Below are 26,525 nucleotides of genomic sequence, written 5' to 3'. Positions count from 1 at the left end.
TTATTATCGAATTTCGCTGTGACGCGCCGCGATTAAACACTAACAAGAGACAACGATGAGAAGTGATTGTAATTGAGCCGATACGCTAGAGCGATCTTGACGTATTGGGAGTATTATAGAGAGTTACAGTGCCACTTGACGGCAATTTAAAGGTTATTATGATCATAAGTGCTGATGGCCGGGTAAATAGCATCTTAAGGTCCTCATTTCAGCAGTGTCACCTAATGAAGTGAACATCTCTTATATATATCAAGGTAGTTGAGGATGGAGACTCCCGCGTTCATCCGGGTCAAGAGAAGGAGAGATGAGGACTCGGTTCAACGACTGTGTATGTTCGTTCGATAATTAAGACCACTTTCAAGTGATATACTAACCGATGCGAAGTGATCGATGAAGGAAGAAAAATCAAGAGAGGAAGGTTCTTATTCAAGTTGACCAGGACTGTGGATCATGAGAATTATGAGTCGTCAAAAGAGGAACCTACTCCACTACTGAAGCTGGCTGAAGAGAGACGTCATTTCGTGTTAGAACAGAAGAAGCGCCGTCGATCATCCGACGATCATGGCCCCAAGGAAAGCAGTACTACCGAGCAAGATGCCCTGCCCGCAGAGATCAGTGAAATGATCCAGAATCATCTTAAGCTGAACGAAACTACTCAGGAAAACTCTCAACGTAAGAGAAAGCCCAGTAAAAAGCATTTTGCCGGTAAAATCTTAACTATCCCCAGTCTGGACTACGTCTATGACATATACCATCTAGAGAAAGTGCCTGAAAAAGAGTTCGACAGTTATAAAGACGCCAATGATGTAGGGTTTGTCAAGATTATCGATAGCAACATAGATCTAATCCCAGACGAAGAAAGTGACTCAATAGACAAAGTACGATCCGATGACGAGGACTCTAATGAGGAGAGCTACTATCAAAACGACTATCCGGAAGATGAGGACGACGATCGATCAATCCTTTTCGGAGGTGAAGAAGACGCAACAGAAGCACAAGATACAACTCTGGAGGGACAAACAGACAGCTTCAACGCCCTATTCGACCTACTAGGCGATAATCACAATGTCCTGGGCTCATTGAATTCTGGAAATTTCGTCGACCTCGATGAAGATTACAATGACACAATAGAAGGTGCACCCTACTATGATGAAGATCCAGAGGACCCTGACGAAGATCCACTGAAAGCTCATCGAGACAGAATATTTGGACAACTGCAAAGAATGATAGACGATAATTGAGCCAATTGCCAACCATTTGTGTGACTGTTTATTTGATTTAGTATGGGTTTCTCATTTTTTGATCATAATTTTTTCAAATTTTTTCGAAAGGTGGTCTAGGGTGCGGTGCACGGATGTGGTGAAAAATTCCAATAGACGCACAGAGTTGGAACTGGAGATGGGCCCTCAGAGATGGTAGTTTAGCCTATGATGAACAGCGATACTTGGGGAATTAGAGGTTGAATTGGGGTTGTAAAGGCTTGATTAAACCTAAAGTAGCGGTAAAATGAAGTACGTCCAAACCGAGCAGTTCGTGGAGGTCCCACAAGGTGTCAACGTTAACATCAGATCCAGAGTTGTTAAGGTTACCGGTCCAAGAGGTACCTTGGTCAAGAACTTGAAGCACATCGATGTTACTTTCACCAAGATTAACGAGAGACAGATCAAGGTTGCTGTTCACAATGGTGACAGAAAGCACGTTGCTGCTTTGAGAACTGTTAAGTCTTTGGTCGACAACTTGATCACTGGTGTCACCAAGGGTTACAAGTACAAGATGAGATACGTCTACGCGCATTTCCCAATCAACGTTAACGTTGTTGAGAAGGACGGTAAGAAGTTCATTGAAATCAGAAACTTTTTGGGTGACAAGAAGGTTAGATTGGTCCCTGTTAGAGAAGGTGTTACCATTGAGTTCTCCACCAACCAAAAAGATGAAGTCGTCTTGTCTGGTAACTCTGTCGAAGATGTTTCTCAAAACGCTGCTGACATTCAGCAAATCTGCCGTGTCAGAAACAAGGATATCCGTAAGTTCTTGGATGGTATCTACGTCTCTGAAAAGGGTGTCATTGAAGAAGCTCAATAAATGCAATTTATATGTATCATATAATTAACTGTCTTCTTTATCATACTTCGTACTTCCTCTAGAACTTCATCGCGACTGCTTACTGACCTACCAGTGGTGCTCGCTATGTTGGTTTTAAGTTTTTAAAGTTTAGTTCTTATGAGTACAGATTATACAAAATTATCTCCAGATAAAGTAGCCGTTTGTGCAACTAATCTCAAGTATTCCTTGAGTTTACCGCTCGATTGAAAGAGTAAGTAAATCTTATCAGTCTCGTTGGCGACTAGATTCGCAAATCCCAATGCTTCGCGGATAAAAGTTGGGATTTTGAGGAGCATTGCCGCTTCTACAAGTTCCTTGTGCAACTCAATGATCAAATATGGTGTGTATAGGGATCTGATTTCATAGTATATTTCCCTGTCGGGATGATCTTCGTGCTCAGATAGTTCAACGAAGAAATGTTTTATTAGGTCAAATGTACCGCGTGAATATTGCTGAAACTTCTCTATCAGTGATGGAACGTTTGATTCAGAGTTCAATTTGCTTACTGTATCTTTCCATTCTTCGAATTTTTTCAGTTCTCTTATTAGTCGTTGGTACTCCTGTATTTCCTTCTTCTTACTTTCTTTCTCGTCATCATGATTTCTTTGATAAATGACTTCCAGCTCGTAGTTTTTCAACAAGTCGTCAAGGGAGTTGCCATTGATGAAATACTCCAGGGATTTTATCTTGCCGTTGATTAAAAACCTTCTGGAGAGGGCGATAACGGAATCTACTGCATCAACATAGAGTTTGCCTTGTATCAACCATTCAACACCAAATATCAAATGTTTATCGACAGGTGGGACGTCAAAGGTCACAGACACCTCGTCCCGAGGAGTATACTCTTCTTCCGTCTCGGCAAAGATTCTTTCGGTTGTCTTTCGTAGAATGTTCGATGTCGGTAATCTTAGGAAGTTCGCGATTTCGATCTGTTTCTTCCTTACATCTGGATCTTCCAACGTAGAGAGAACAAATGAGTATGCATCTACAATTTCTTCGCTATCAAGGAAATCAATGTAGACGGGTATCACATCATATAGTTCATGGAGTTTCATGATACTGATATAGGCGGTAATTAGTTTCGATTTATTCCTTTTCGAAACAAGGCCTGGACTTATGATGTCTAGTAAGATGCTCATATGAGTAACAATTCTCAATAAGTAAGGTTTCTCGGCAAGATCGTTTTCTGCGGTTTGACCTTGCACCATCTCCATTAAAAGCTTAACGGCAGAGTTTAAAACGGGTTCGAGTGTGTTAAGAATGATTCCACCAATCAGTACTCGGATAGGGTGTTCGCTTTCCTGCGGGTATGCTAGTGACAAGCGATTCAGCACCGTCTGTGAATCGTTAGGATGTGATGGCAAAGAAAAAATTAGCTCATCTTTAGATATTTTATTCTCACTGTTGAGGTAGTTTTCGACCTCAATCTGCAGGATCTGATTCAAGTAGACTAAGAGCCCTGAATCCCAGCTGGAAATATTCATCACTTCCTCGGGAGGTATATCACCGGCTAAGAATGAATAGATTGCCCTTTCATAATAATTTAGTTCTGTGTTTTGCGAAAGACTGTAAACCGTTCTTCTCCAAAGAGCATGTTTCTTGATACCCTGTTGACTCTCGAAATCTTCACGAAGTTGCGTGTCAACCCTGGGGTTAACATATAACTGCATCCCACATAATATCATACTGATCGTCAAGTTATCAGATAGCTTACATTCTTCCAAAGCTTCCTCGACTTTCCCAGCTATCAACAACTCGTAGATGTATTTGAAAAAGATAGAGTCCTCCTCTTTGTCCCGAGGATCGATTTCAGCCTTCTTCTCACGCAACGGATAATCTAAATCAGAACTTTTGATTCCACCGGATATCATAGTGTTCGACCATTTTGAAGCTGGGAGACGTGACGGCCTCTCGGGTTCCCTCATATTATCTTGTATCCATACAATAATTATCCATATTTGGTACAGCTCTCTGTTCTCATGTAGCAATTGTTTCTCAAAGACTGCATCTGAGTTGTAATGACGTACTTCCGTTATTTCCAACTCCTGATCGGATGTTCTAAAGCTCAAGAGCAGCTCGAATAAATGCCAGAGTTTAGCTTCGAGCTCCCAGTCAGATGAAGATTCGGTATTACTATTTAGCGTTTCAGCTGCATACCTGCCAGCAATGGAACGGTATTCTCGAACAATATCAAATGGATCTGATGAGTTCACCTCATCGAATTCACCAACCATGAAGTCTTTCAAAGCATTGGCAAATTCTACATAGTAGCCATTACTTTCATCAATAGCCTTCTCAACCTCCATTGTCTAAACAAGCACGGAAGCTGGTTATAGGTTCTCAATGGGATTCTCTTCTGTATTTTGAGGACCCTTCTGTTGTGTACATCACGGATGAGTTTGGTGAAAAAAAAGTTCGAGGTTTATGTTAAATCAATGAAAGTTTCATTAAAAAAATTATTGATTAGAAATTAGTCTATTATCGTTATTTATGCCGTTCAGTTGCTGTTTGAGCTGTTGAGTTTCAGCGTATAATATGTAGTTGGTAATTTAGATGCAGAGCCATTCGGCGAAGACGCACCAACCGACGCCTGAGTCAGCTGTCACTAGACCTGTCCAGACACCCGTTTCCTTCAAGCTGATGGTTGCTTTCCAAGTACCATATGCAAAATGTGGATCATTTTTCTGTAATTCGTAGATTTTCCCCGAAGGAGATTTTATAGCCATAGGTTGTGGACGATTTTTAGTTAATGCGGTAGGGCTATAGATGACACTGTCAAACGGATGCTGAATGACCTCAAAGTCATACTCATTATGAAGAAATAGGAACCTGTTCTGAGGCTCAACGATGTACATCTCGGCTTTTTGAACACTCTCAGATGGTTTGCGGGCAGTAAATTCATACTTCATCTCTGAGCCCGAATGAGTTAGAGGCACCATCATAGACAATGGATGTACATTCGCCACTGAGGTTTGTGTACCTCTCAATCCCGAATGAATGTAAAGCGTACCTTTATTGGATCCTGGAGGTAATACTGCTTTGACGACGGCTATCCTGCGTGAGTTGTCTGATTTGTGTCTCTTGACCTGCACTAGAGCGAGTTCCATTTTCCTGTATTCATGAGACTTGCCAGGATCCGGGGTGGGGATCACCATTGATGCGAACACCTCAACATCGCTGGGAACTTCAAGCGAACACTCAAATATCTCGGAGTCTTCAAGGAATGCGAGTGCCGTGCTGTATTTGTAAAGTTTTAAGCCGTTATTAAAGAATGAGGGAAACACGAGTGGCAAATACAACGCAGATAGTCTGTCGATACTGGGGACAATATGTTGTTCAGAATCCTTTTGCGGTATATGTGTGTAGATGAAGCGTAATGGTTCAACTAGGAAATAGTCGTCGTCAGCTTTGGTAATTTTTCTGTTGTTGACAAACTCATGCACAGGATTCGAGATGTTCCCCAGGATTACATCAATGAAACGCCATTCCTTATTGACAAGAACACGCAACCAGCAGTGATTGTACTTGAATTCGTGATTGTTGGCAGTTGGGGTTTTCAAGAATCCAAACACGCTTTCACATCTGATGCCCAGCGCATTCGTCAAGGCTTTGAACAAGCAAAGTAATTGGTAAGGAGTACAGTACTTTTGATAAAGAACTGTGTCCAGGTTCTTTGGCTTCTTCGAAAAATCGGTGGAACCGTGATCATCGATTAATTCAAAAGTCTCCGTGCAGAAGATGTAAATACCTCTTAGCTTCTCTAGCGTGGTAGAATACCGTGCCGAAAATGTTGTCTGAGCCCAATTAGTCAACCTCATAGACCCATCTTTGACGCATCGTTTTCTTGTCATCTTATCAATATAGTCGAAGTTCGATTCCGATAGTTCTATATCAATAAGTCCGGCTTGACCATGACACGTTACTTCGTTTGTGTTCAAGCCATTGTAAATAGCGTCCTGCGGGTGCAGCACAAGATCACGATTTTGATCAAGAGCTCTCATGTATCTTGGGTGCTTTTCGTACTTGGTTAAGGATCTTGATCTGTTAAGGTGGGTCTTGACAGCTAGCCAATCTCTTGCATCGTCACGAGTTGCAGAGATGTTCAGATTCTTGATATCAGGTAATTTTGGATATTGGCCAGAGGGTGTAGGAGAATGCATTTCACTGTTGTTGCCACTAGTCGTTTTAGTCATGATCCTTCTAAAGATTCCTCCTTTCTTCCCATTGCCCATCTGAGCCGAGTTGTTGATCGATGGACTTTGAGATCTCTCTAAAGAGTCCGTGAAAGACTGAGCAAACCTATGCCTAGCAAAACTACCGGCACTTGTAGCGCTGAAATCACTCATCAATGCAAAGCTATCTTCACTGCTTGCCGCTGAAGTCCCCCAGTACCGCGAGTTAGAGAATAAACCGGAAGAATTGGATTCTTCTGTGAGCGATGATCTTTTCGATGGATAATAACCATCGTAAAAACTCTGGTTGTCTCTGTAAAGATTGTTAGAATTGGCTGACGAGGGTAGATCACTCGACGAGTAGGATTTCGGAACTCTCTGTGTGAGTTTCTCTGTCTTCTGCATGCTAGGAATTGGTGGAAGAGGCGGTAAACTATCATTTATAGAATAGCATTCACGAGACCTTCTAGTTCGTTCAGTGGTAGTCCTCGATTTCGGATAACTGGTTCTGCTCACAGCCACATCCTGCGGTAAGTTTGGGGCCGAATGTGACTGCTGCTCATAAACTCGTGATACCCTTTTTCTGTAGGACTGCTTTGAGTCTGAAGGTGTGGATGAAACGGATGATTTACCTCTTGATCTAGCGGGAATTGGCGGTATGATTACTTTACTTGGTGTGTTAACTACCTCAGGACTCTCTGCAAGGGTACTCTTGTTTAGTTGCTCTTCTAAAACATTCACGAAATTGTTGGGGAAATACCCTGAACACTTCTTGTTTCGTAATAATTTGCCATAAAACCAATCACCAGTGATCCTAGTCACTTCCATCACATCTCCCTCCAAAAACCCCAGATCGCCTTTAGTTTGACCCGACCAACCATATCGTGCTTTTACTTTGAAAGGTGGAGCTAGAGGTATGCTAACGGACATATAGTTGTAATACAGATACCAGATCTGATGCTAAATCGTTAAACTGGTGCTATTGTTTTCGACTTCTCGTCTTCAAAGTCCATGAAAGGATGCTCAAACGAAGGCACGAGTATATATAGACTGACAATGCAACAAAGCAAAGCAATTGAGAATACTGATCGTCGGTTGGATCAAAAAGTTGATCGATCTTGAAGGCTGTTCCTCAAAGCATTTTTCAATTATTTGCCAGGCCGATGGAAAAAAAAACCAGCCATTTGAATAAAAAGACTGAAAAGAACAAGTAGACCATCCGAAGCCCGAATTATCAAGCCTTCCAGTCTATTTTACGCATCTATATAATTAATGAGTAATGCTCTTGGCAAAATCCCTAGATTTTTGGATCAATAGGGCGTCAGTTAGAACCAAGGCGGTCATGGCTTCAACGATTGGGATTGCTCTTGGAGTTACAGCAGGATCGTGCCTTCCCTTAGCAGCCAGGACACCTGGCTTACCATCGTAAGTACAAGTTTCCTGTTCTTGAGAGATAGTAGCGACGGATTTGAAAGCCACTGAGAAGTAGATATTCTCACCATTGGAGATACCGCCTTGAATACCACCAGAAAGGTTAGTCTTAGTTCTTAATCTCTGGGTCTCTTCGTCAAAGTAAAACATATCATTGTGCTTGGAGCCCGGAACGGACACACCTTGGAACCCAGATCCGATTTCGAAACCCTTGGAAGCTGGGATGGACAACATTGCGTGTGCCAAGAGAGCTTCCAATTTGTCAAAGCAAGGCTCACCTAGACCAGTCGGCAAATTTCTCACAACACAGGTAACCACACCGCCGATGGAGTCCTTATTACCTCTGTATTTCTCGATCTCTTGCACCATAGCGCCAGCCAAGTTCACATCTGGGCATCTGATGAAACCGATGGAGTCGACCTTTTCTCTGGTAATAGTGTTCAACAAGTGGTGAAATTTTGGGTCGAATGGATCTCTATCCATCTTAACAGAACCAATTTGGGAGACGAACCCAACGATTTCGACGTTGGAGACTTGCTTTAAGAATTTTTCAGCAATACCACCAGCTGCAACACGACCAATGGTCTCTCTAGCAGAGGCACGACCACCACCAGAAGAAGCCTTCAAATTGTATTTTTCCAAATAGGTGAAATCTGCGTGAGAAGGTCTTGGATAGTTGTCCATATCGTTATAGTCGTGAGGTCTTTGGTCCTCATTTCTGATCAACATCGCTATTGGAGTTCCCAGAGTCTTGTTAAATTCAACACCGGACTGAATTTCAACCTTATCCTTCTCATTTCTTGGAGTAGACAATTTTGATTGACCTGGTCTTCTTCTAGATAACTGCGGCTGGATGTCCTGCTCGGTCAATGACATACCAGGAGGCACACCATCAACTATACAACCGACGGATTTGCAGTGAGACTCACCATAGGTGGTAACACGAAATATTTGACCGAAAGTAGACATATTGGTCCAATAACCTTTAGTTTTCACACTTTAGCTTAGCTGTTACTAGTCATCGATGACTGAAATATTTCACTTTCGCTTAGATGATCCACGTCCTGCGTGACGTGAAAGCAGCGAAGTAGAGGTGAAACCTGAAGAAGATTACAATATAGATATGCTCAGAAGTAACTAGTAATCACCTAACCTCCATATTAGCTGTCATCAGTTTAATGCTGTTCGTCAATTTAGTAAATATGGAATAGCTGGAAACAAGAAGGTACCACGTGACTGTGACCGTTTTCAAACCTCAAGTTGCCTTGATGAGCAGACTAACTTGAAGATAACACATAGCATCAGTGTAGGGATGGCTATCATTGATCTAACAACTGCCAAGTACTCAATTGCATTACTTTAACTTTTTTCAATTGCATAAACCTCACTCCGAGACTCTCGAACCCTCTTGATGCTTTTGGCCTTGCTGTTCAAGCTACTCATACACCGACTATTACCTAAGACTAATCACTACATCAACCTCTTGACAAATCGCACTCATCGCAACTCTTGGCCAACTTCTTGTGGTCCAACGATCCCCCGTTTTGTGTGAAAATTCTTCAACCGTTAGCGTGGCATTGAGTGATTTGGACCAGCACAGAGACAAAAGATCAAGAGGACGTGGTGCTGCAGGAGCAGACCACACAGGGCACAGGCAACGATTACACAAAGCCACGCGGACTATCTTACAAAGACTGATATAGAGTTCTTGTGAGGATTATTCCCAGGTGCTATACAAGAATCAAGATTTTTGCACTGTATCATAAGGAAGAAGAAGGATCACGGTCAGATAATCTTATAGGGTTCAAAAATTTTCATTATTGTAGGAAATAAAAGTTTTAAGACGATTGAATGTCGCTGGCGTCCTTATTAAATAAGGAAGACACACAGGTGTCTGAACCGGGTGGAATTAAGATGAATGGTAATAATTCAAACGATGAAGTGGTGAAGGACAAGTTTGTGAAGGAAATGAATGAGAAGTTTCGTAGTCTGAGCCAGAGAGATCTGTTAGAACATGTGTATCAAGATTGGAAGTTTATCAATTTCCAGGAGTTCGAATTGATATCTGAGTGGAATAACCAGTCAAAGGAATGGGCCAACCGGGATGGTGGGTTTGAAAAATTGTACAACAAGATGGAAGGTATTAAAGAGGAATGGGAACAGTACGATCTCTATAAGAGAGATCGTTTGTCAGTGATGCAAAAGCTGGATTTGGTCAATGGTACTTCTGAGACGGTCGCGGCCGAGACGAAGGTTAAACCGGTTCGTAGTAAGCCCAGGAGACCTGTGAAACCTGTTGCTGCACCCGTCACACCTCCACCACAGGTCGCAGTGACTCCCAGGAGGAGGAAACGTCAACGGGAGGAAGCGGATCATGCTGTGGAAGTATCTCCATTAAAGAATGAAGTTGAGCAAAGTGAGCGAATCGAACCAGAAACCTTGGAACAAGAGCACGTCGAGGAGCATGAGGAAGAGCATGATACCGAAGAGCAACAAGAAGACGAACAAGATGATGTTGAGAGTGTTAGAGACCCTGATGAGGATGAAGTACGATTGGACGATGAGGATTTCTCGGCTGATGAACAGGTAGAACCGGTGGCTGCAGAAGCAGATGTACCGGTTTCGTTCGATGACGATGAGAACGATAAAGACTTCTCACCGGATGATGACATCAAAAATATTACTTCCTCAAAGAAGGATAAATCGGTTAGTATGGAGAGTGAAAGATCAAGAATCGTACGCGAGTTGGTCAAAATGTGCAATAAGAATCGAAATGTCGAAAAGAAAAAGAGAAGATTCACAAATGCTAACGTGTTAGAATATAACCCTCTCGACAACAAGCTAATCGTCAAAGTCACCTTGAAGCAATTCCACGTAAAACAGCTGAAAAGATTGATCAACGAGGCAAAAAGAATCGCTGCCATGGAGGAAGCCGCCAAGAATCAAATCGATAATCCAGAATTGGAAGGTTTATCACCAGCCAGCAAGAAAAGAAAACTACTCGCCAATGGTGGATTCGATGAAAATTCTTCATTAACTTCTTCCCCAACAAAACATGGCCTACCCACTTATGGTCTAAAGATGACTGCGAAAGAAGCTAGAGCTATTCAACGTCATTATGATAATACTCTCTTCACGATTTGGAAGGATATGGCACGTAAGGACTCTGCAAAAGTGGCCCGTCTCGTGCAACAGATTCAGTCCATCAGAGCAGCAAATTTCAGAAAGACCTCTTCGTTATGCGCCAGAGAAGCGAGGAAATGGCAGTTTAGAAACTTCAAGCAGGTAAAGGATTTCCAAACGAGAGCCAGAAGAGGTATTAGAGAGATGTCCAACTTTTGGAAGAAGAATGAACGCGAGGAAAGAGATCTCAAGAAGAAGGCTGAAAAGGAAGCCATGGAGCAAGCAAGAAAGGAGGAAGAAGCAAGAGAAAACAAGAGACAGGCAAAGAAATTGAATTTCCTGTTGACACAGACGGAGTTGTATTCGCATTTCATTGGCAGAAAGATAAAGACTAATGAACTTGAAGGTAATATGAGTGATCATCAGCTAAATCCAGCTGCAATGATGGAGGCTATGAGTAACGGTAATGGTCATGGTAATATCGACTTGGATAACACGGAAGCCAACAAGAACGACTTTCACAGTATCGACTTTGACAACGAGGATGATGAACAGCTCAGAATAAAAGCTGCGCAAAATGCCTCTAACGCATTGGCTGAGACAAGGGCCAAGACCAAAGAGTTTGACGATGATGCGAATGGTGAGGAATTGAATTTCCAAAATCCTACGTCATTGGGGAAAATCAGTATAGAGCAACCAAAGATGCTCGCGTGTACATTGAAGGAGTATCAATTGAAGGGTTTGAATTGGTTGGCAAATTTGTACGATCAAGGTATCAATGGTATTCTCGCAGATGAAATGGGTCTAGGTAAGACAGTTCAGTCTATTTCTGTGTTAGCGCACTTGGCCGAGAAATACAACATTTGGGGGCCATTTCTTGTCGTTACGCCCGCATCAACCTTGCATAATTGGGTCAATGAAATAGCCAAATTCGTTCCTCAGTTCAAAATCCTACCATACTGGGGGAATGCCAATGATCGTAAAGTGTTAAGAAGGTTTTGGGATAGGAAAAACTTTAGATATGGAAAAGATTCTCCTTTCCACGTCATGATCACCTCCTATCAGATGGTGGTTTCTGATGTTGGTTATCTACAAAAGATGAAATGGCAGTATATGATTTTAGATGAGGCTCAAGCTATTAAATCTTCGCAATCTTCACGTTGGAAAAATCTACTGAGTTTCCATTGTCGTAATAGGTTGCTACTGACGGGTACTCCAATCCAAAACAGTATGCAAGAACTATGGGCGTTGCTTCACTTCATTATGCCTTCGCTGTTTGATTCTCATGATGAATTCAATGAGTGGTTCTCAAGAGATATCGAATCGCATGCTGAGGCAAATACTAAGCTTAATCAACAGCAACTACGTCGTTTGCATATGATATTGAAGCCATTCATGCTGAGACGTGTTAAAAAGAACGTTCAATCAGAGCTCGGTGATAAGATTGAAATTGATGTCCTGTGTGACCTAACTCAAAGGCAAGCTAAGCTATATCAAGTCTTGAAATCTCAGGTTTCATCCGCCTATGACGCCATTGAGAACGCCGCTGGCAGTGATGAAGCTGCATCGGATCAAAGTTTGATAAACACTGTTATGCAGTTCAGAAAGGTTTGCAACCATCCCGATCTTTTCGAAAGAGCCGATATAACGTCGCCATTTGGCTTCGTGGACTTTGGTCAAACTGCCGGATATCTGAAGAACGACGAGTTGACTGATGTGATATATTCCACGAAGAATCCTATCAAGTTCCACCTACCAAGATTGATATACGACGATCTTATTGCTCCAAACTATGAAAGCAACCACGCTAACTTTACCAAAGTTCTGAATCACACTATGAGCATATTCTCACCTGTAAACAACAGAGAGTTATGCACTATATTGGCCCTCTTAACTGGGCTTGGACCTGAATCGTTTTCAAAGATAGCGCAGAAGGACTTTATGCAAAGAGTTTTGGAAGCTGCTAGGGACAAAAAAGCTAGCATTGAGGATTTATCTTTGGTGTACGACAAAAATGATCTAAATAACACCAGATTTTCGGTCTGTGTCCCAAACAAGACCAAATACTTGCAAAACTTGGCCAACGTAACCACTGGTGGAGTATTAGAATCACTGCTCAACGTGCAAGGCACAGTCTACTATGAGCAATATTTCAATTCATTGCATCCTGGCTCACATCCAGTGGCAACGGCCACTCCAGTATCAATTGAAGTACTAGGCTCCAGTCAGATGGCGAACAAAGTGGAACGAGAGTTATTCGATCCCACCGTTTCCCAGGCGTTTTCTGAAATTTCTGCGTCCACCCAATATAACATGAATGTTGGGAAGCATATTCCTGTGGATCAATTTCCGACTTCCGGTCTTTATCCTGGTCCATTGAACAAATACTTCTCATCAAATATAACGATGCCATCCATGGATAGGTTTATCACTGAATCGGCCAAGTTGAGGAGACTTGACGAACTTCTAGTTCAGCTTAAGAAGGAAGGTCACCGTGTATTAATTTACTTCCAAATGACAAGAATGATGGATTTAATGGAGGAATATTTGACTTACAGACGTTACAAGCACATTCGTTTGGATGGATCTTCCAAATTAGAGGATCGTCGTGACTTGGTGCATGACTGGCAAACAATACCGGACTTATTTGTCTTCCTTCTAAGTACCAGAGCTGGTGGGCTGGGTATCAACCTAACAGCTGCAGATACAGTTATATTCTATGATTCGGACTGGAATCCTACCATTGATTCTCAAGCTATGGATAGAGCCCATAGATTAGGTCAAACAAGACAAGTTACAGTTTACAGACTGCTGGTCAAGGGTACTATCGAGGAAAGAATGAGAGATAGAGCAAAACAAAAGGAGCACGTCCAACAAGTCGTTATGGAAGGCAAGACGCAGGACAAGAAAGTACAGACAGTTGAAGCTGGTGGGGAAGAGGCACAGACAAAATTAAAACAATAGCATCACAGCATTTTTTGTGAGTTTATCACAATTTTTTTATTATCTTCCATTGTGCAACAATAAATGCATGAACGCTGCATGTCTAACGAGACCTTCAGGTACCTTTAACGACTTTTACGAATCTACTTAACATATTCTATTGTTTTATATCATTTCAATCAAAAAACGCATGTTCTCAACATATGAATGTACTTTTCATGATATCTATCAAGTTTGTCACGGGCTTCCTTTGTGATATCTCGTGCTGCCAAAGCTGAATCGTAATCAACCTTAAGCTCATGCAATAACAATCCAAAGGACCCTCTGTGGTATGCAGCAGTGCCGTTGAATTTACAGTTTCTCTCAACATTTGTGACTTGAACCTCTTCATCACCACCATGCGTACTAGTGTCATTTTCACCAAAAAGCATGTCGAAGTCATCATCTGGCATAGCTTCCTGCTTGGGAGCAGGCTCACTTTTAAGCTGAGCCTCTTTCGCAGTCGAAGGGATTTCGGATTTCTCCATTAAGGATAGTAGTTTTGTAGCATCATCCTGCGACTTAACATCGTAAAGTGCCAAAAAGTAGAAGAGGTAGTTTAATACATGTTCCGATTCCGCTGGAGACATTTTATTGCGCACTCCAGGTACTCCATAGGTACTCAGCTTATATTCAAGTGTCCGGAATACATCGATTAGGAAGTTTCGGGGTGTCACCAAATCGATGATCTCTTCCAAATAATCAAGATTGTAATAGGTGCTGCTGTGTAAATTCCAAAAGGAGTTGATTTGGTTTGTCATTATCTTGTTGATAGGGTTTTCGTTGAGAATTAACATGCTCCCATATCCTAGTTGCTTTTGAGAAAATGCATTTTCAGAGTTTATATCTCTTGGATCGAGGTTGTAGTTGGGTGATACTTGCAAAACTGTAGTGAAGCTTTTTATTAATGATTCCAATTTAGGATGCCCACTGGCCTCGGAAGAATAAATTCCATAGTTTGATTGGGATTGAACTCGGAATTTTCGCAGCACTCTCAAAAGCCTTACAGCATTCAGTCTCAATACGGCGCTGTGAAATGATCGTGAATCTTCATTCAATGACGTCGGGTTGAAAATCGTGTTCAGTAACGTGAACACTTTCTCGAGTAAACTTTCATTTATCATATCACTCCTTAAGCTGTACAGGTATTGTTCCAACCAATAAACAATCTTGATGAGGCCTATAAGCATGAAAGGTTGCAAAAAATACTCAAAGCCACCGACAAGGTTAGAGATATCATCAATAGCTTCTACTTCAAGAGCCAATAAGATTTGCTTAAAGATGAAAGGTATCAGTGAGGCCAACTGTTTTGTGTCAACACTTTGCAGTAGAGAATCAGAAATAGAGCCATTAACAAATAGATCTCTCAACCAATTTTCAACCATTTGGTGAGACTCTGTGTGCATATTTGGATCTACTGCCTTGGTCTGGTCTTTGAAATAAATGTCAGGGATCTCAGGTAGCTTTGAGACGAAAGGTATAGTGAAAGAGCTTTCCGTGGTGAGTTCTGATGATTGTAAAGCAACATCAATAAGAGAAATATCGTAATTTTGTGATATAACGATCAACATTAACAAAGACCATGTAAAGGAGGAGAACATATTCATCGTTTCGAACTCCGAATCTGCAAGTTCTTTCCTCTTAACTTCCACACAGCCATCCCATAAAACGTCGATAAACTTCATCAAGATTTCACAGATCCTTACTGGGGTCATGAAGGTAAGTATGGCTGTTAATGAGTGAGAAAAATTGAAAGAGAGTAGAAGGCAGATTTTGCCTATACGATTGAAGTCAAATTTGTTAGTCGCTTCTTCCAGTAGCTCGACGAAAACGTGAGATAACACCTTTTGCTTGGTTGGCGGAACATTCTCGAAGTTTCTTAAAACTTGTTGTAGCCCATCGATGTGTTCATTTGACTGAATTCCGACAAGCTCTGGTTCAAGTGAATCGAGAGAGGAAGAAACAAATTGTTTGATATCGGTTATGACTTCCTCGCCGCCCTGCGAATTATTGACAGTTAGATCATCCCTCACAGGTAAAGATTTTGTGTCTATCACTTGGTCTTCCCTGAGATACTCATTAATCGCAGTTGCTGGCTGCAAACCTAATTTGACCAAACTCTTGATAAATTCATGCCTTATGTCGAGACTTGCTGATGGATAGTCGTCAAACAAATCTTCATTCCTGTTCTTAGCATCATCTTTTTCAGAATAATAAGTCCTTATTGCCTTGACAACTTTATCATCTAAACTTCCCAAGGCATTCGTTATCACTTGAGAGTTTCCTGTCGAGTTCTCTAATATCAATAGTGGAATCTGAGTCACAATAAAGATAATCCACTGTCTCTCCAGGAGATTCAGATTAGAGTTTGATTGATGATATTGCTTGTTGCTCACAAACTGAGCAAAGCAAGTGAAAGATGTTTCTATCAAATCAGTGAGTTGTGCATCCACAGTAGGGAATGGGATTGTTGCGTCTTGAAAAATTGAAGGTGCTATCGAGGCATATCTACTCAAAAATCCAGCATCTATGGGCTCCCAGTTTTTAATCTTGTTATTCAGCCAAATATTCTTGTAGAAACGCAGCAGTTTCATATCTTGATACTTGACCGTAGAGGCTTTTGAAGATGGAACTTTGGAAGTGGAGAAAGGACTGGCAATAAATTGAGGAGACGATATGGAAGGTGAACTTCCATACTCCTGTACGCTATCCTTAGTGAGATTATTCTTGGCATTCTTAAACTCAATTTTGGAGTCAATTGTCTGAGAAACCTTTCTATGCAATAGTTTGTTCAACTTTGATAGCCTTGACATCAAAGCATAACAGCTTTCTCTCAAACTATCAGATTCGATTGTTATGCTGCCACTTACGTTCTTCAGCACGAATTGCAAAAACTTGCACACTGCCACTATAAGGGTATCATCCATCCTTTGGGGATCTGCATTCAGGACGCTAGGTATAATGCATTTGGGGGCGTCTTTAGAGATGTCATCAGCTATCAATGAATCTGACAACTTTGCGAAAAAGGCACAGGACTGTGAAAAGAAGTGAAGTAACATGGTAGGGTTGTCAACGGAGTATATCTGTGGCAAAACTGCATTTACGAGCTCAGAATTATAATTCACGAATAGTACTTCTGCCACATAATCAGCAAGAAGCAACTGCCTCTGCGAATTTAAAAGCTGAAGAAGGTCAGTGGCCAATCTATTGCAAACTTCAGTTATTTTGGACTTCTCTTCGGGACTATCATCATTCTCCACATTGGCTGATACCTTTTCATTGTAGAACTCTTTGTATAAATTAAGAAAGTCCGCTGAAGCTATCTCCCTCTCTGCACACCTGAGTGCTAGTTTATATACACTCTCACCCTCCATAGTGCCACCCAATACGGTTTAATGGCCTCTAATAATAGTCTTGATCTTTTCCTTATCCTTTCTGACTATTTTCACTGTCTGGTCGATCAATTTCACTAAGCGAATTCAATGCCGCGAGACATCAGGTAGGTCAGCACCATGAGAGATAGATAGAAATGTAAAACTAGAGGTTACATTGAGTTTGATTGAGCACAATCAATAATCTGAGATTACAGTTTGTACCTTGCCTTTATTAAGCCTTTTTTCCGTTAAGATTGGTTATATTTTAGCATTCATACATATTTACTATATGCTGTGGTGACCTAGTTCGATTCGTTATTCTTGTTTTCCTCTTCCATCTCTGCTGTCTCCAAATTCTCTTGCCAGTTTGGTACGACCACTTCGTTCAGAGACTTTTTCTGCCATTCTGGTATCGAAAGACCTGCAGAACCAACCGATTCCTCTCTTGCCTTTTTCCAAGCTGGTATACTAGAATCTGAATCCTTCTTGCCCATGTTCAACTTCGCCAAAATCTCAGCTGCTGATGGAATGTCCTTCGCGCCTGGTACGAGGTTTTTAGCAAGTGGTGATTTTAAACCTAAACTCTCTGTGCTGGCGCCACTTGCGTCTTCTGCCATAGTAGCACTGATTAAGCTCTTCAAAGAGTTGACTTCAGTATTAATCTTCTCCAGTTCTTTAACATTTTTATTGTTCAGAATATATTTGTCTATTGTGGTTTGAAGATTGATCATCTCCAACTTCAACATCTTGAACTCATCTTCCATCTTATCTCTACTCTTAGTGGTTTGGTCCAAACATGTCCGTAATTGGTATATAGTAGCCTCGAGCTCCTCTAATTTCTCATCGTCCTTATTGCGCACTTTCTCCTGCTCTTGCTCGATTGCGTTAAGAACTTTATCGACTTTGTCGAAGTAACTTTGGATCTCTTCTTTATCCTGCTCCAGCTTACTCTTTGCCTCGGGTAGAATATTGGGTACAACATACCGTCTAGTAAGTTCGTATACTCCATAAAATAATCCCGCAGTAGCTGTAGCCATTATGAAGTAATCCTTCCAGTCACGCCTGGGTATTGGTGGTGGTACAGCTTCATACATAATATCTTCCCGTGGAGCACCACTAGCTCCACTAAGTTCTTTGTAGGACAAATTAGGCTGTCTACGTGGGTTTTGAGCTTCCTTCAAAGCCAACTCCACTTCTTCTTGTGTCAAACCCTTCGATTGTAGAAACTCTATCTTCTTAGTTAAGGGAGCGTTCTTCACACTGTCATCGCTTAGGAAAGAAACTGCAGAATCAAACAACTGCCTCCTGTCATCTTTCACTTCAGACATTGGTCTGCTCTGGTCAATTGCAATGTGATAGCTGGCTTTTGCGGTTTCTGTTACGATTGTTGATCAATCAGTAATAAAGTGTATCTGACAATCTTTATCCGGCATCTGCAAATGGAGACCTCTATAAAAACTACAAGACAAAGACGATGATATGGAGGATCTACTCTCCAGTGTGGAGCTGAATCAGGATTGGGAGGGTTTGATAGTTGTGGATGTCGATCATGCAAACTTGTCAGACGATTTTACTTTCGAAACTGCCATGAGGTACCTGTCACTAACTCATCAGGTCAAAATTCGCCAGAGAAAGACGGAGAAGGCTAGGCGAATTGCCCTCTGCAACAGACTGTTGCAATTGTTTGGATGTTCAGTGATAGGAGATATACCATTCGAGGAAGTTCAATTCGAATATGGTAGTCATGGCAAGCCGTACTTGAAGAATTCACCAGCGATCTCATTTAGTATGTCCAATGGCGAGCAGTATGTTGTCCAGTTCATACTGCTGCAAAAATGTACTGGCAGATTAGACGTTGGAATCGATGTAGCTGCGAAGAGTGACTATATTGGCCATGATGATGTGGAAGTGTTCCGTGATATCTTCTCTGAACGAGAATATAACCATTTTAAGGCCTGTGGTAACGAGCTCAAGCCTAGCTTATTCGCATACTATTGGTCCTTGAAAGAGTGCTATACCAAATACACAGGTCTAGGGCTCAATTGTGACTTATCAAGGATCGATTGCGGCGAGGTTGATGTTCCAGTGATGAGCGCTCGACTACAATGTAAGATGGATGAGGACTCAATATTATTTCACTCCACCTGGGTAGAACCTGACTGTGAGGAGATTATTACTGTATGCCGTCAGGATTCTGGTCAAGTTCGATGGCTTCAAAATGGTCCAAGAGTCTATCGGATAAGTTTACTTGACATTCTTTCATTCTTCGAGAAAACACCCAAACGGTCGCCTAAACACTCAATTGAGTGAGCCCAAAGGCTTTATAAACTCCTAGTTTATTATTGACAAACTGACAGATGTTAATAGTCACAATTTATAATTAGCGTGTATTAGTTTATTTAGCTTCATCTTGCCTTGTGTTGGAATATCACCCTTGCAGTTTTCAATACTTACTCTGGAATGGACAAATCAAGTCTTTCTCATCAATACGTGGTTACTGAGAATGTCTGAAAGACCAACGAAGACCAGTTCGCATCTCATTGGAGGGTTTGTGGGAGGTCTCTCCTCTGCCATTACTTTACAACCTTTGGATCTCTTAAAGACACGACTACAACAGAGCAAAGATATCACACTATGGTCAGCAATAAAACAAGCTGATGGTATTCGAAGCCTATGGAGGGGTACGCTGACATCAGCTATCAGAACGTCTATCGGTAGCGCACTTTACCTGTCCAGTCTTAATATGATGAGAACAGCCCTAGCATCTAACAAGAAGAGCGGTCCCATACTGAGCAAGAGCAGTAGACTACCGCAGCTGTCAATGTATGAGAACCTGTTAGCTGGTGCAGTTGCAAGAGGGATGGTGGGCTACATTACTATGCCCGTAACGGTTCTAAAAGTGAGGTATGAGTCAACTTTATACAAATACACTAGCATACGCGAAGCTACTAGAGACATTTACTCAAAGGAAGGAATCAGAGGGTTTTTCAGAGGGTTTGGCCCAACTTGTATGAGAGACGCACCTTATTCAGGGCTATATGTCCTACTATATGAGAAATCGAAAGTTTTGATACCCAAGATACTACCAGAAGCAATGATCCAACATGATTCGACTGGGAGTTTCACCACATATACATCAACCACTATTAACGCATTGAGTGCCATTTCATCAGCAAGTCTTGCCACCGCCGTGACAGCGCCCTTCGATACGATCAAGACAAGAATGCAACTGGAGCCCTCTAAATTTACCAGCTTTTCGAAGACCCTTCTGTTAATCGTTAAGCAAGAAAATGCAATGCAGTTATTCAGTGGGCTGAGTATGAGGTTATCCAGAAAGGCACTAAGTGCAGGGATTGCATGGGGCATATATGAAGAACTGGTAAAAAGGTTCATGTAATAGTCTATGCCCCGTGCGTTTTCATAGAGATTCTATCATGTGAATAGTAAATGAATTATACTGTAATTCCTTTCGGTATGAAAAGGACCCCATCGAAAGAACCGTCCAGCATGGCCAATGCGGCGATCCCCAGGCATGTGTGATAGAGGTCCGGATCATCCTGATCATTTTTACTGAAGCCACCGATAACATTATTCTGTGTTCTGTTGATTAAGAAATCTTCTGCTAGATCTGGTTGGATGGGAAGCTCGCAACCATCTGGTGTCAGTAATCGAAGTGAATTGAGACACCAAAACACGTAACAGGTGTCCGCAAATTTGTTTTCTCTTCCTTGGAAACCACCATGATCCTCAGAATCAAAACAATCGTTGCCCTCTTGGAAACGCATGCAACCCTGATTGGATACCTGTCGACTCACCAACCATGAAATCGTCCGTTCCTTGAAACAGTCGCTCAGTCTATCAAGCTTGCCCAGCAAGGATAAAGCTGATAGCGCGCAAGATGTGTAGCCTGCGTGTGGTTCACCATACGATCCAAACCCACCATCAGCACATTGTTGTGCAAGGATGTATTGAATGAGTTTCTCAACGTCAATAAACTCTTTTAATTCACCTTCATTAGTAAAACCAATTAGCTGTAGAATAGCAACGGCGATATAACAGAATCTGAGATCCCCGGTGTCAACTGGGGAAGGAATTAAACGTTTATAATCAAGAGTCGAGGTAAAAGATCCGACCTCGGGATCTTGACATCTTCCCACAAAGCTAGCGACACCCTTTGGATCAATGATCTCATGGAAAAACTCTTCATCTTTTAAAGTTCTGCAAGTTAATATTGCAAACAATGTATTTGGTAAACTCAAGCAATTCACAGAAGAGATCAGCATCGAGAAACTACCTGTAAATCCGGAAATTGTCTCTTGACTATCAGGCGATCGTATTGTCCTGTAATGCTTATGTAACCAATGCAAATTAGCCTTGTATTCCTTACAGACATCAATTTTGAGAGCGGCAAGTCCCATTATTGAATAAAATATTATGGCCATCTTATTTGGATCATGTTCCTGATGACTGGATGGCAGCAGCTCCAAGTGTCTCTTCAAAAATTTAACATGTTTTCTATTGTCCAGTTGAGAGATCATTGAGACCTTCTAATACTTACTAGTATATCTTGGGTGGGTTTAGTGAAGTTGATCATTTTTTTTGATTCGCGGTATGAATGAAATAAAGATGAGCTAAACTATTTGATGAGAAAAACTACAAATATTTAAAACAAGACCCTGTCAAGTTATCAAACTGTAAGCCTATATGAAGCGATTTCAAACGGCTTTAGCTTGATTGGTACTTTGGTGATTTTATCGAAAGATTTGAAGGTCAACGATTCGATAGATTTCATCTCCAAATTATCAATCTTATCAACTTTCTTTATGGGTAAGCAGGTCAATAAAGCTGCATTGGATTCACCACCAAGCGACTCGTATACTCTCACAATCAAGGTTGTTTTGTCGAGAGGTTGAAGAGCATAGTTTGATTTGAGCTCTTGATCTTCCTCACCTCTCTTCAGATTGGACAAGACAATGTTGTCATCGCCCTCGATTCCAATGAGGTCGTCGAACTTTTTGGCAATTTTGGATGAGACATGGTACTGGTTCTTGAAGTTAAGCTCTAAACCAAGTTTAACAGTCTTACTTGATAGTTGGCCCTTATGTGGATAGATTGAGTACCTGATCTCATGAGTTCCCATGTCTGCATGGGCATCGGGAGCCTTGGGAGAACGCAACAATGAAAGCCTCATCAAGTTACCATGCGTGGAAAAGCCGTACTTGCAGTCATTTAGAATTGAAACACCTTTACTGAACTCGGAGTAATCAGCGAACTTATGATGACAAACTTCGAATTTGGCTACGTCCCATGATGTGTTGTAATGAGTTGGTCTCTTGGTGATACCAAATTGAGTCTCGTAAGAGGCAAATTCGTTACGGACGTTGACTGGAAATTCCACCTTCAAGAACTTATTCGTCGCATCCCAATTTTCCACAACAGTGACGATATCAATAGTGCTTTCATTCATGGTATTTGGCTTAACGGTACGCAGAGATATATTTGATTTGATCTTGCAATTTTCAGAGACAACAACAACTACTTCAACCGTACAGATGTCCTTCGTGTGCTCACCAATCTTTACGCTCTTGGGTTTGTCGAGGTACTTATACTGGTTGACGGAGTACAGTTCTGTATCCCAAGCCTGCCAAGATAAAGGTTTGTCATCGAAAATCACAAACTGGTTTGCACCAAGTTTATTCCTGCCATGCTCCAAGTCTAAGAACTCCGTACCACTTTTAGAGTCCACAATACTCTGAATAGTACCGGTCTTTGAATTTATCCGAGTGGTCAACTCTCCATTGCTCAAAATGAAGTGGTCATCTTTCTCATCAAGTGTTACTTCATGAGCGGCTTGAGCATCAGTGACCGATGACTGGGGCCAAGCTATTGTCTGCTTCTTTATTAATTTGTCACCCGAATTACCTTGCAACACTTTGAGAACGTCATTGATTAATTCATCGCACTTATCCACAACCGCTTTTAACATTGGAACTGCTTCATACTTGTAGACCATTTCAATACATGAGCCGGGCAAAACGTCGTGAAACTGGCACAACAAAACATCTTCCCATAGTTGATTTATATCGTTGACTGGGTACTCGTACTGGTCCGGGAACAAGAGAGATGCCTTGGAGGCCAGCCATTCCAAGTCGTGCAGTTTAATCTCCGAGAATCTCATCAGCTTCTTAGTTTGGGCCTGACTGGTATATGTACCTCTGTGAAACTCGAAGTACAGCTCACCAGACCAAGTTGGTAATCTCTTGCCCCGGTCAGTTTTTTGCATAATATCTTCATAGAATTCGTCGACAGTATTACCGACTTGCAGCTTAGGAATCACATTACCATTGCGGTTGGATAAAGAACGAATACGTCTCATTTTCTCCAGCATTTCAGTGGTTGGACCACCTCCACCATCTCCAATACCGTACAGCATTAAACCGGAGCCATAAAACTCTGCTGATTTATTTTGCTTTGCAGTACGCAAGACGTCTCCAAAATGAGCAAGCGCAGTATAAGTATTCCCCGGTGGCATATGGGTCAACAATTGAGATCCGTCGATACCTGCCCAATTAAAAGTCGAGTGAGGGAAACTGTTGATATTATTCCATGACAACTTTTGAGTCAAGAATTTATCAATACCGGATAAGCAACAGATCTGTGGCACTTGGGAAGAATAACCAAACGTATCAGGTAACCAAAAAATACTAGATTTCAGCCCAAAATGTTTGAGGAAAAATCTCTGGCCCAGCAGAAACTGTCTCGCAAGCGATTCACCCGATGGAATATTAGTATCATTTTCCACCCAAGAGCCGCCAATAGGGAAGAACTGTGATTGTTGAACCTTAGGTGTAAGCACATCTTTGAAGAAACTGGGATGTTCTTGGAGTAACCATTTGAACTGTTGTGCTTGTGAAGCGACAAATTGATATTCTGGATAGCTATCCATCAACGTACATTGTGAAGACCACGATCTGACAATTTTACGACGTGTCTCTGCAAATGGCCACAACCACGCAGTATCAATGTGACAATTTCCCATCCCGAAGACATTGGTCAACACACCAAGATCACCTTTATCGTACACTTTCTCCGAATCATTGTACTGGTCAAAATACTCATCTCTGAGAAAATCCCGGCATTTCTTCACACTGGAACGGTCTTCACTATCAAACATATTCATTACACGATTCCCTAGGTCTCTAGCCCTGTGCTTCTGCCAAGAATCGTCTGGTAGTTCACGAGCAGCATCACCTAGCATCCAGAAGTCGATACGCAATGCACGAGCTTCCCAATCTGGCCTAACAAGGTCTGCAATTCTCAAAGTGAATATCCTGTTGTCATCCGGTGGGTTGATCTGTGAGCCGTTACCACAACCAAACATTCCATTATTACCAGCTTCGATGTAGAAGTAATGATGCCCGTCCTGGATCGCAGGCAGCAAGTATTCAGTCCTCTCACTACCTGAGAAAGCAGTTTTGGGGATTAAAGTCTCCGGATCGATTATAATGCCTTCGTTCTCACAATCCCACTGAAACACCAATTGTTCCTGCGAATCCCTCCATTCTTTAGGAACTTTCAATTCAACTTTGAACCACGTTGTAGACCAACTGGGACCAAATGCCTGGCCTTTCCGGGCCTCACGAAACTTCAACTTCCCCTCTCGATCAGCTTTAATCACCGATTCCCAAGATGGCCTCTTATCTGGAGCCACTGGTGATGAACCAGGCTCAAACTCTACCTGATACCACCAAACTTTCACCCTATCCTGGTCCAATTCAAGACGACCCTTGTCGTAGAACCGAGGTAGATTAAGCTCCTTATAATCACCTTCATCGAGAAACTGCCTCAACCGAGCCTCGTAGATGCCTTGCACTGGTTTAAACTGTGGATCAAACATCCTCAGTTAGTTCCAACACTCAATTGTAACGGCTATGATTAGAAGTTCCCCCTGTAAATCGCGTTATTATAGTCCTAGAAACACTTCGCTATATGCTATACGATATAAAATTCTTAATTTTGAGTATGAACCTCCTTGTCCTCTTCCACATTAGCAATGATTGGATTGAAACCTTCCTTGAGCTTGTTGATGTGTAGTTCTTCGGGCAATTTGACAGTATAACCCTTAATTAGTGAGAACTCATGAGTAATAGCCCCACCGAGCTCGTTAATCGAGCGCTTGAACTGTGCTACTTGTGCATCTGGTGCGGACTCTTTTAGAGTGACGATAAATGATTTGCCCGCCATTCTGATGCTTTCGAGTGGCTTGGAGGGAGCAGGTTGGAATCTCTAAGCAAGATCCCTTTTATATGTATAAGAATCGTTGCGAGCGATTCGATAAGATAGACTGATAAGCTCGAATAAGTGATCAGTAAGCAAGAGACTTTGATTTGAGTTTTGAGAAGTAGTTCAGTTTGTTGAGTCAAATTCAATGAATTTTTTGGTGTACTTGGAATGTCTATAGCTATATTGGTTGAGATGTTATTAAGGTATAAAGGTTAATCGTTTAAATAATTTATTAAATAATATTGAATAGGAGTCGAAGCCAACTTAAACTTTCTTGGAGCTTGTTCGATGGTCTTGGAGTATTGTGCATTTCTTTCTGTCTACCTAGTCCCCCAGGAGTAGGGTGGTTCCAACCGCCTGGCGATGCTTGGCATAATTGAACCGTTATTTACAGGAATTCCTTTGACTTCAATCTTTAGGCTTATTAAAACCAACTTGTCTTTGCGAATTGCATTTGCCCAACTGTTTTCCTGTGATGCCTTACCTGACCCTGACCTGTAGAGCAAGTCTCGACACTGTGCTCTATCGTTCATCTGTAATGTATTAGTACGTAGTTTACAGACTATGCCCCGTAGCCTGTTGCAGCTCACCGTTGAGTATGTCCAGCAACCTGGATCCATCTCTCAAAGAGACCCACTCTCCCTTGCACAGATCGAAACGATTGGGACCCGAGATCGGTGATGATAGCCAGATTTGCTTGTTAGGAGGTTGCTTGTTAATAACATAGGTTCCCACAGGGGTCACTTCAAGTGTCATCACACCCTGTGTGAGTTCTACATCAGGCACTACATCGGGCAAATCGTCACTAATAGCTTCCAATTCATCCAACAAAGTCTCCAGGAAAGTATCTGCTGCTTGATGATACTCGCCAGCGGTCATCTTGAGCACTTCCTGTGGGATGGCATGGCCATCGGTTGATTCGATTGAATAATAGCGAATTGCGGGGCGTAGGGTCAATTGAGGCATTGAAAGACAAATAGTGGGTGTCACAGCCCTTGTGACTGTTCTAGTTAATATAGTACTGGTAATTCTGCGAAGCATGGACGATCTAAGATGG

The 26,525-nt window shown here is 41.8% G+C and overlaps 14 protein-coding genes across 14 annotated transcripts; 5 read left to right on the top strand and 9 right to left on the bottom strand.

The window, feature by feature from the left end:
- Window positions 1-264: 264 nt before the first annotated feature.
- On the top strand, window positions 265-1,241 carry IWR1 (Iwr1p; the record flags this gene model as incomplete). The annotated part of the gene is made up of 2 exons (XM_003682782.1): window positions 265-328; window positions 385-1,241. The coding sequence occupies 2 exons, from the start codon at window positions 265-267 to the stop codon at window positions 1,239-1,241; spliced, it is 921 nt and encodes a 306-aa protein (XP_003682830.1).
- Window positions 1,242-1,506: 265 nt separating this feature from the next.
- Window positions 1,507-2,082, top strand: RPL9A (60S ribosomal protein uL6; the record flags this gene model as incomplete). The annotated part of the gene is made up of 1 exon (XM_003682781.1): window positions 1,507-2,082. The coding sequence occupies one exon, from the start codon at window positions 1,507-1,509 to the stop codon at window positions 2,080-2,082; it is 576 nt and encodes a 191-aa protein (XP_003682829.1).
- Window positions 2,083-2,231: 149 nt separating this feature from the next.
- On the bottom strand, window positions 2,232-4,409 carry NUP84 (Nup84p; the record flags this gene model as incomplete). The annotated part of the gene is made up of 1 exon (XM_003682780.1): window positions 2,232-4,409. The coding sequence occupies one exon, from the start codon at window positions 4,407-4,409 to the stop codon at window positions 2,232-2,234; it is 2,178 nt and encodes a 725-aa protein (XP_003682828.1).
- Window positions 4,410-4,652: 243 nt separating this feature from the next.
- On the bottom strand, window positions 4,653-7,205 carry CYK3 (Cyk3p; the record flags this gene model as incomplete). Its single annotated transcript, XM_003682779.1, has 1 exon — window positions 4,653-7,205. The coding sequence occupies one exon, from the start codon at window positions 7,203-7,205 to the stop codon at window positions 4,653-4,655; it is 2,553 nt and encodes an 850-aa protein (XP_003682827.1).
- A 339-nt stretch (window positions 7,206-7,544) lies between these two features.
- On the bottom strand, window positions 7,545-8,675 carry ARO2 (bifunctional chorismate synthase/riboflavin reductase [NAD(P)H] ARO2; the record flags this gene model as incomplete). Its single annotated transcript, XM_003682778.1, has 1 exon — window positions 7,545-8,675. The coding sequence occupies one exon, from the start codon at window positions 8,673-8,675 to the stop codon at window positions 7,545-7,547; it is 1,131 nt and encodes a 376-aa protein (XP_003682826.1).
- Window positions 8,676-9,557: 882 nt separating this feature from the next.
- INO80 (chromatin-remodeling ATPase INO80) lies at window positions 9,558-13,793 on the top strand (the record flags this gene model as incomplete). The annotated part of the gene is made up of 1 exon (XM_003682777.1): window positions 9,558-13,793. The coding sequence occupies one exon, from the start codon at window positions 9,558-9,560 to the stop codon at window positions 13,791-13,793; it is 4,236 nt and encodes a 1,411-aa protein (XP_003682825.1).
- Window positions 13,794-13,951: 158 nt separating this feature from the next.
- NUT1 (Nut1p) lies at window positions 13,952-17,185 on the bottom strand (the record flags this gene model as incomplete). Its single annotated transcript, XM_003682776.1, has 1 exon — window positions 13,952-17,185. The coding sequence occupies one exon, from the start codon at window positions 17,183-17,185 to the stop codon at window positions 13,952-13,954; it is 3,234 nt and encodes a 1,077-aa protein (XP_003682824.1).
- Window positions 17,186-17,487: 302 nt separating this feature from the next.
- Window positions 17,488-18,513, bottom strand: PEX14 (Pex14p; the record flags this gene model as incomplete). Its single annotated transcript, XM_003682775.1, has 1 exon — window positions 17,488-18,513. The coding sequence occupies one exon, from the start codon at window positions 18,511-18,513 to the stop codon at window positions 17,488-17,490; it is 1,026 nt and encodes a 341-aa protein (XP_003682823.1).
- Window positions 18,514-18,664: 151 nt separating this feature from the next.
- Window positions 18,665-19,495, top strand: LYS5 (holo-[acyl-carrier-protein] synthase; the record flags this gene model as incomplete). The annotated part of the gene is made up of 1 exon (XM_003682774.1): window positions 18,665-19,495. One exon carries the CDS (start codon window positions 18,665-18,667, stop codon window positions 19,493-19,495), a length of 831 nt encoding a protein of 276 aa, XP_003682822.1.
- Window positions 19,496-19,688: 193 nt separating this feature from the next.
- Window positions 19,689-20,582, top strand: HEM25 (Hem25p; the record flags this gene model as incomplete). The annotated part of the gene is made up of 1 exon (XM_003682773.1): window positions 19,689-20,582. One exon carries the CDS (start codon window positions 19,689-19,691, stop codon window positions 20,580-20,582), a length of 894 nt encoding a protein of 297 aa, XP_003682821.1.
- Window positions 20,583-20,637: 55 nt separating this feature from the next.
- CDC43 (protein geranylgeranyltransferase type I subunit CDC43) lies at window positions 20,638-21,723 on the bottom strand (the record flags this gene model as incomplete). The annotated part of the gene is made up of 1 exon (XM_003682772.1): window positions 20,638-21,723. The coding sequence occupies one exon, from the start codon at window positions 21,721-21,723 to the stop codon at window positions 20,638-20,640; it is 1,086 nt and encodes a 361-aa protein (XP_003682820.1).
- Window positions 21,724-21,872: 149 nt separating this feature from the next.
- On the bottom strand, window positions 21,873-25,082 carry AMS1 (alpha-mannosidase; the record flags this gene model as incomplete). Its single annotated transcript, XM_003682771.1, has 1 exon — window positions 21,873-25,082. The coding sequence occupies one exon, from the start codon at window positions 25,080-25,082 to the stop codon at window positions 21,873-21,875; it is 3,210 nt and encodes a 1,069-aa protein (XP_003682819.1).
- Window positions 25,083-25,195: 113 nt separating this feature from the next.
- PBI2 (Pbi2p) lies at window positions 25,196-25,429 on the bottom strand (the record flags this gene model as incomplete). Its single annotated transcript, XM_003682770.1, has 1 exon — window positions 25,196-25,429. One exon carries the CDS (start codon window positions 25,427-25,429, stop codon window positions 25,196-25,198), a length of 234 nt encoding a protein of 77 aa, XP_003682818.1.
- A 594-nt stretch (window positions 25,430-26,023) lies between these two features.
- On the bottom strand, window positions 26,024-26,509 carry YFH1 (ferroxidase; the record flags this gene model as incomplete). Its single annotated transcript, XM_003682769.1, has 1 exon — window positions 26,024-26,509. The coding sequence occupies one exon, from the start codon at window positions 26,507-26,509 to the stop codon at window positions 26,024-26,026; it is 486 nt and encodes a 161-aa protein (XP_003682817.1).
- Between the last annotated feature and the right edge of the window lie 16 nt (window positions 26,510-26,525).

This window comes from Torulaspora delbrueckii, chromosome 7, assembly GCF_000243375.1.
Source record: "Torulaspora delbrueckii CBS 1146 chromosome 7, complete genome".
NCBI classification, from domain to species: Eukaryota; Fungi; Ascomycota; class Saccharomycetes; order Saccharomycetales; family Saccharomycetaceae; genus Torulaspora; species Torulaspora delbrueckii.
Note: the sequence above shows the minus strand (reverse complement) of the source record. Positions and strands in the feature narration are given on the sequence as shown.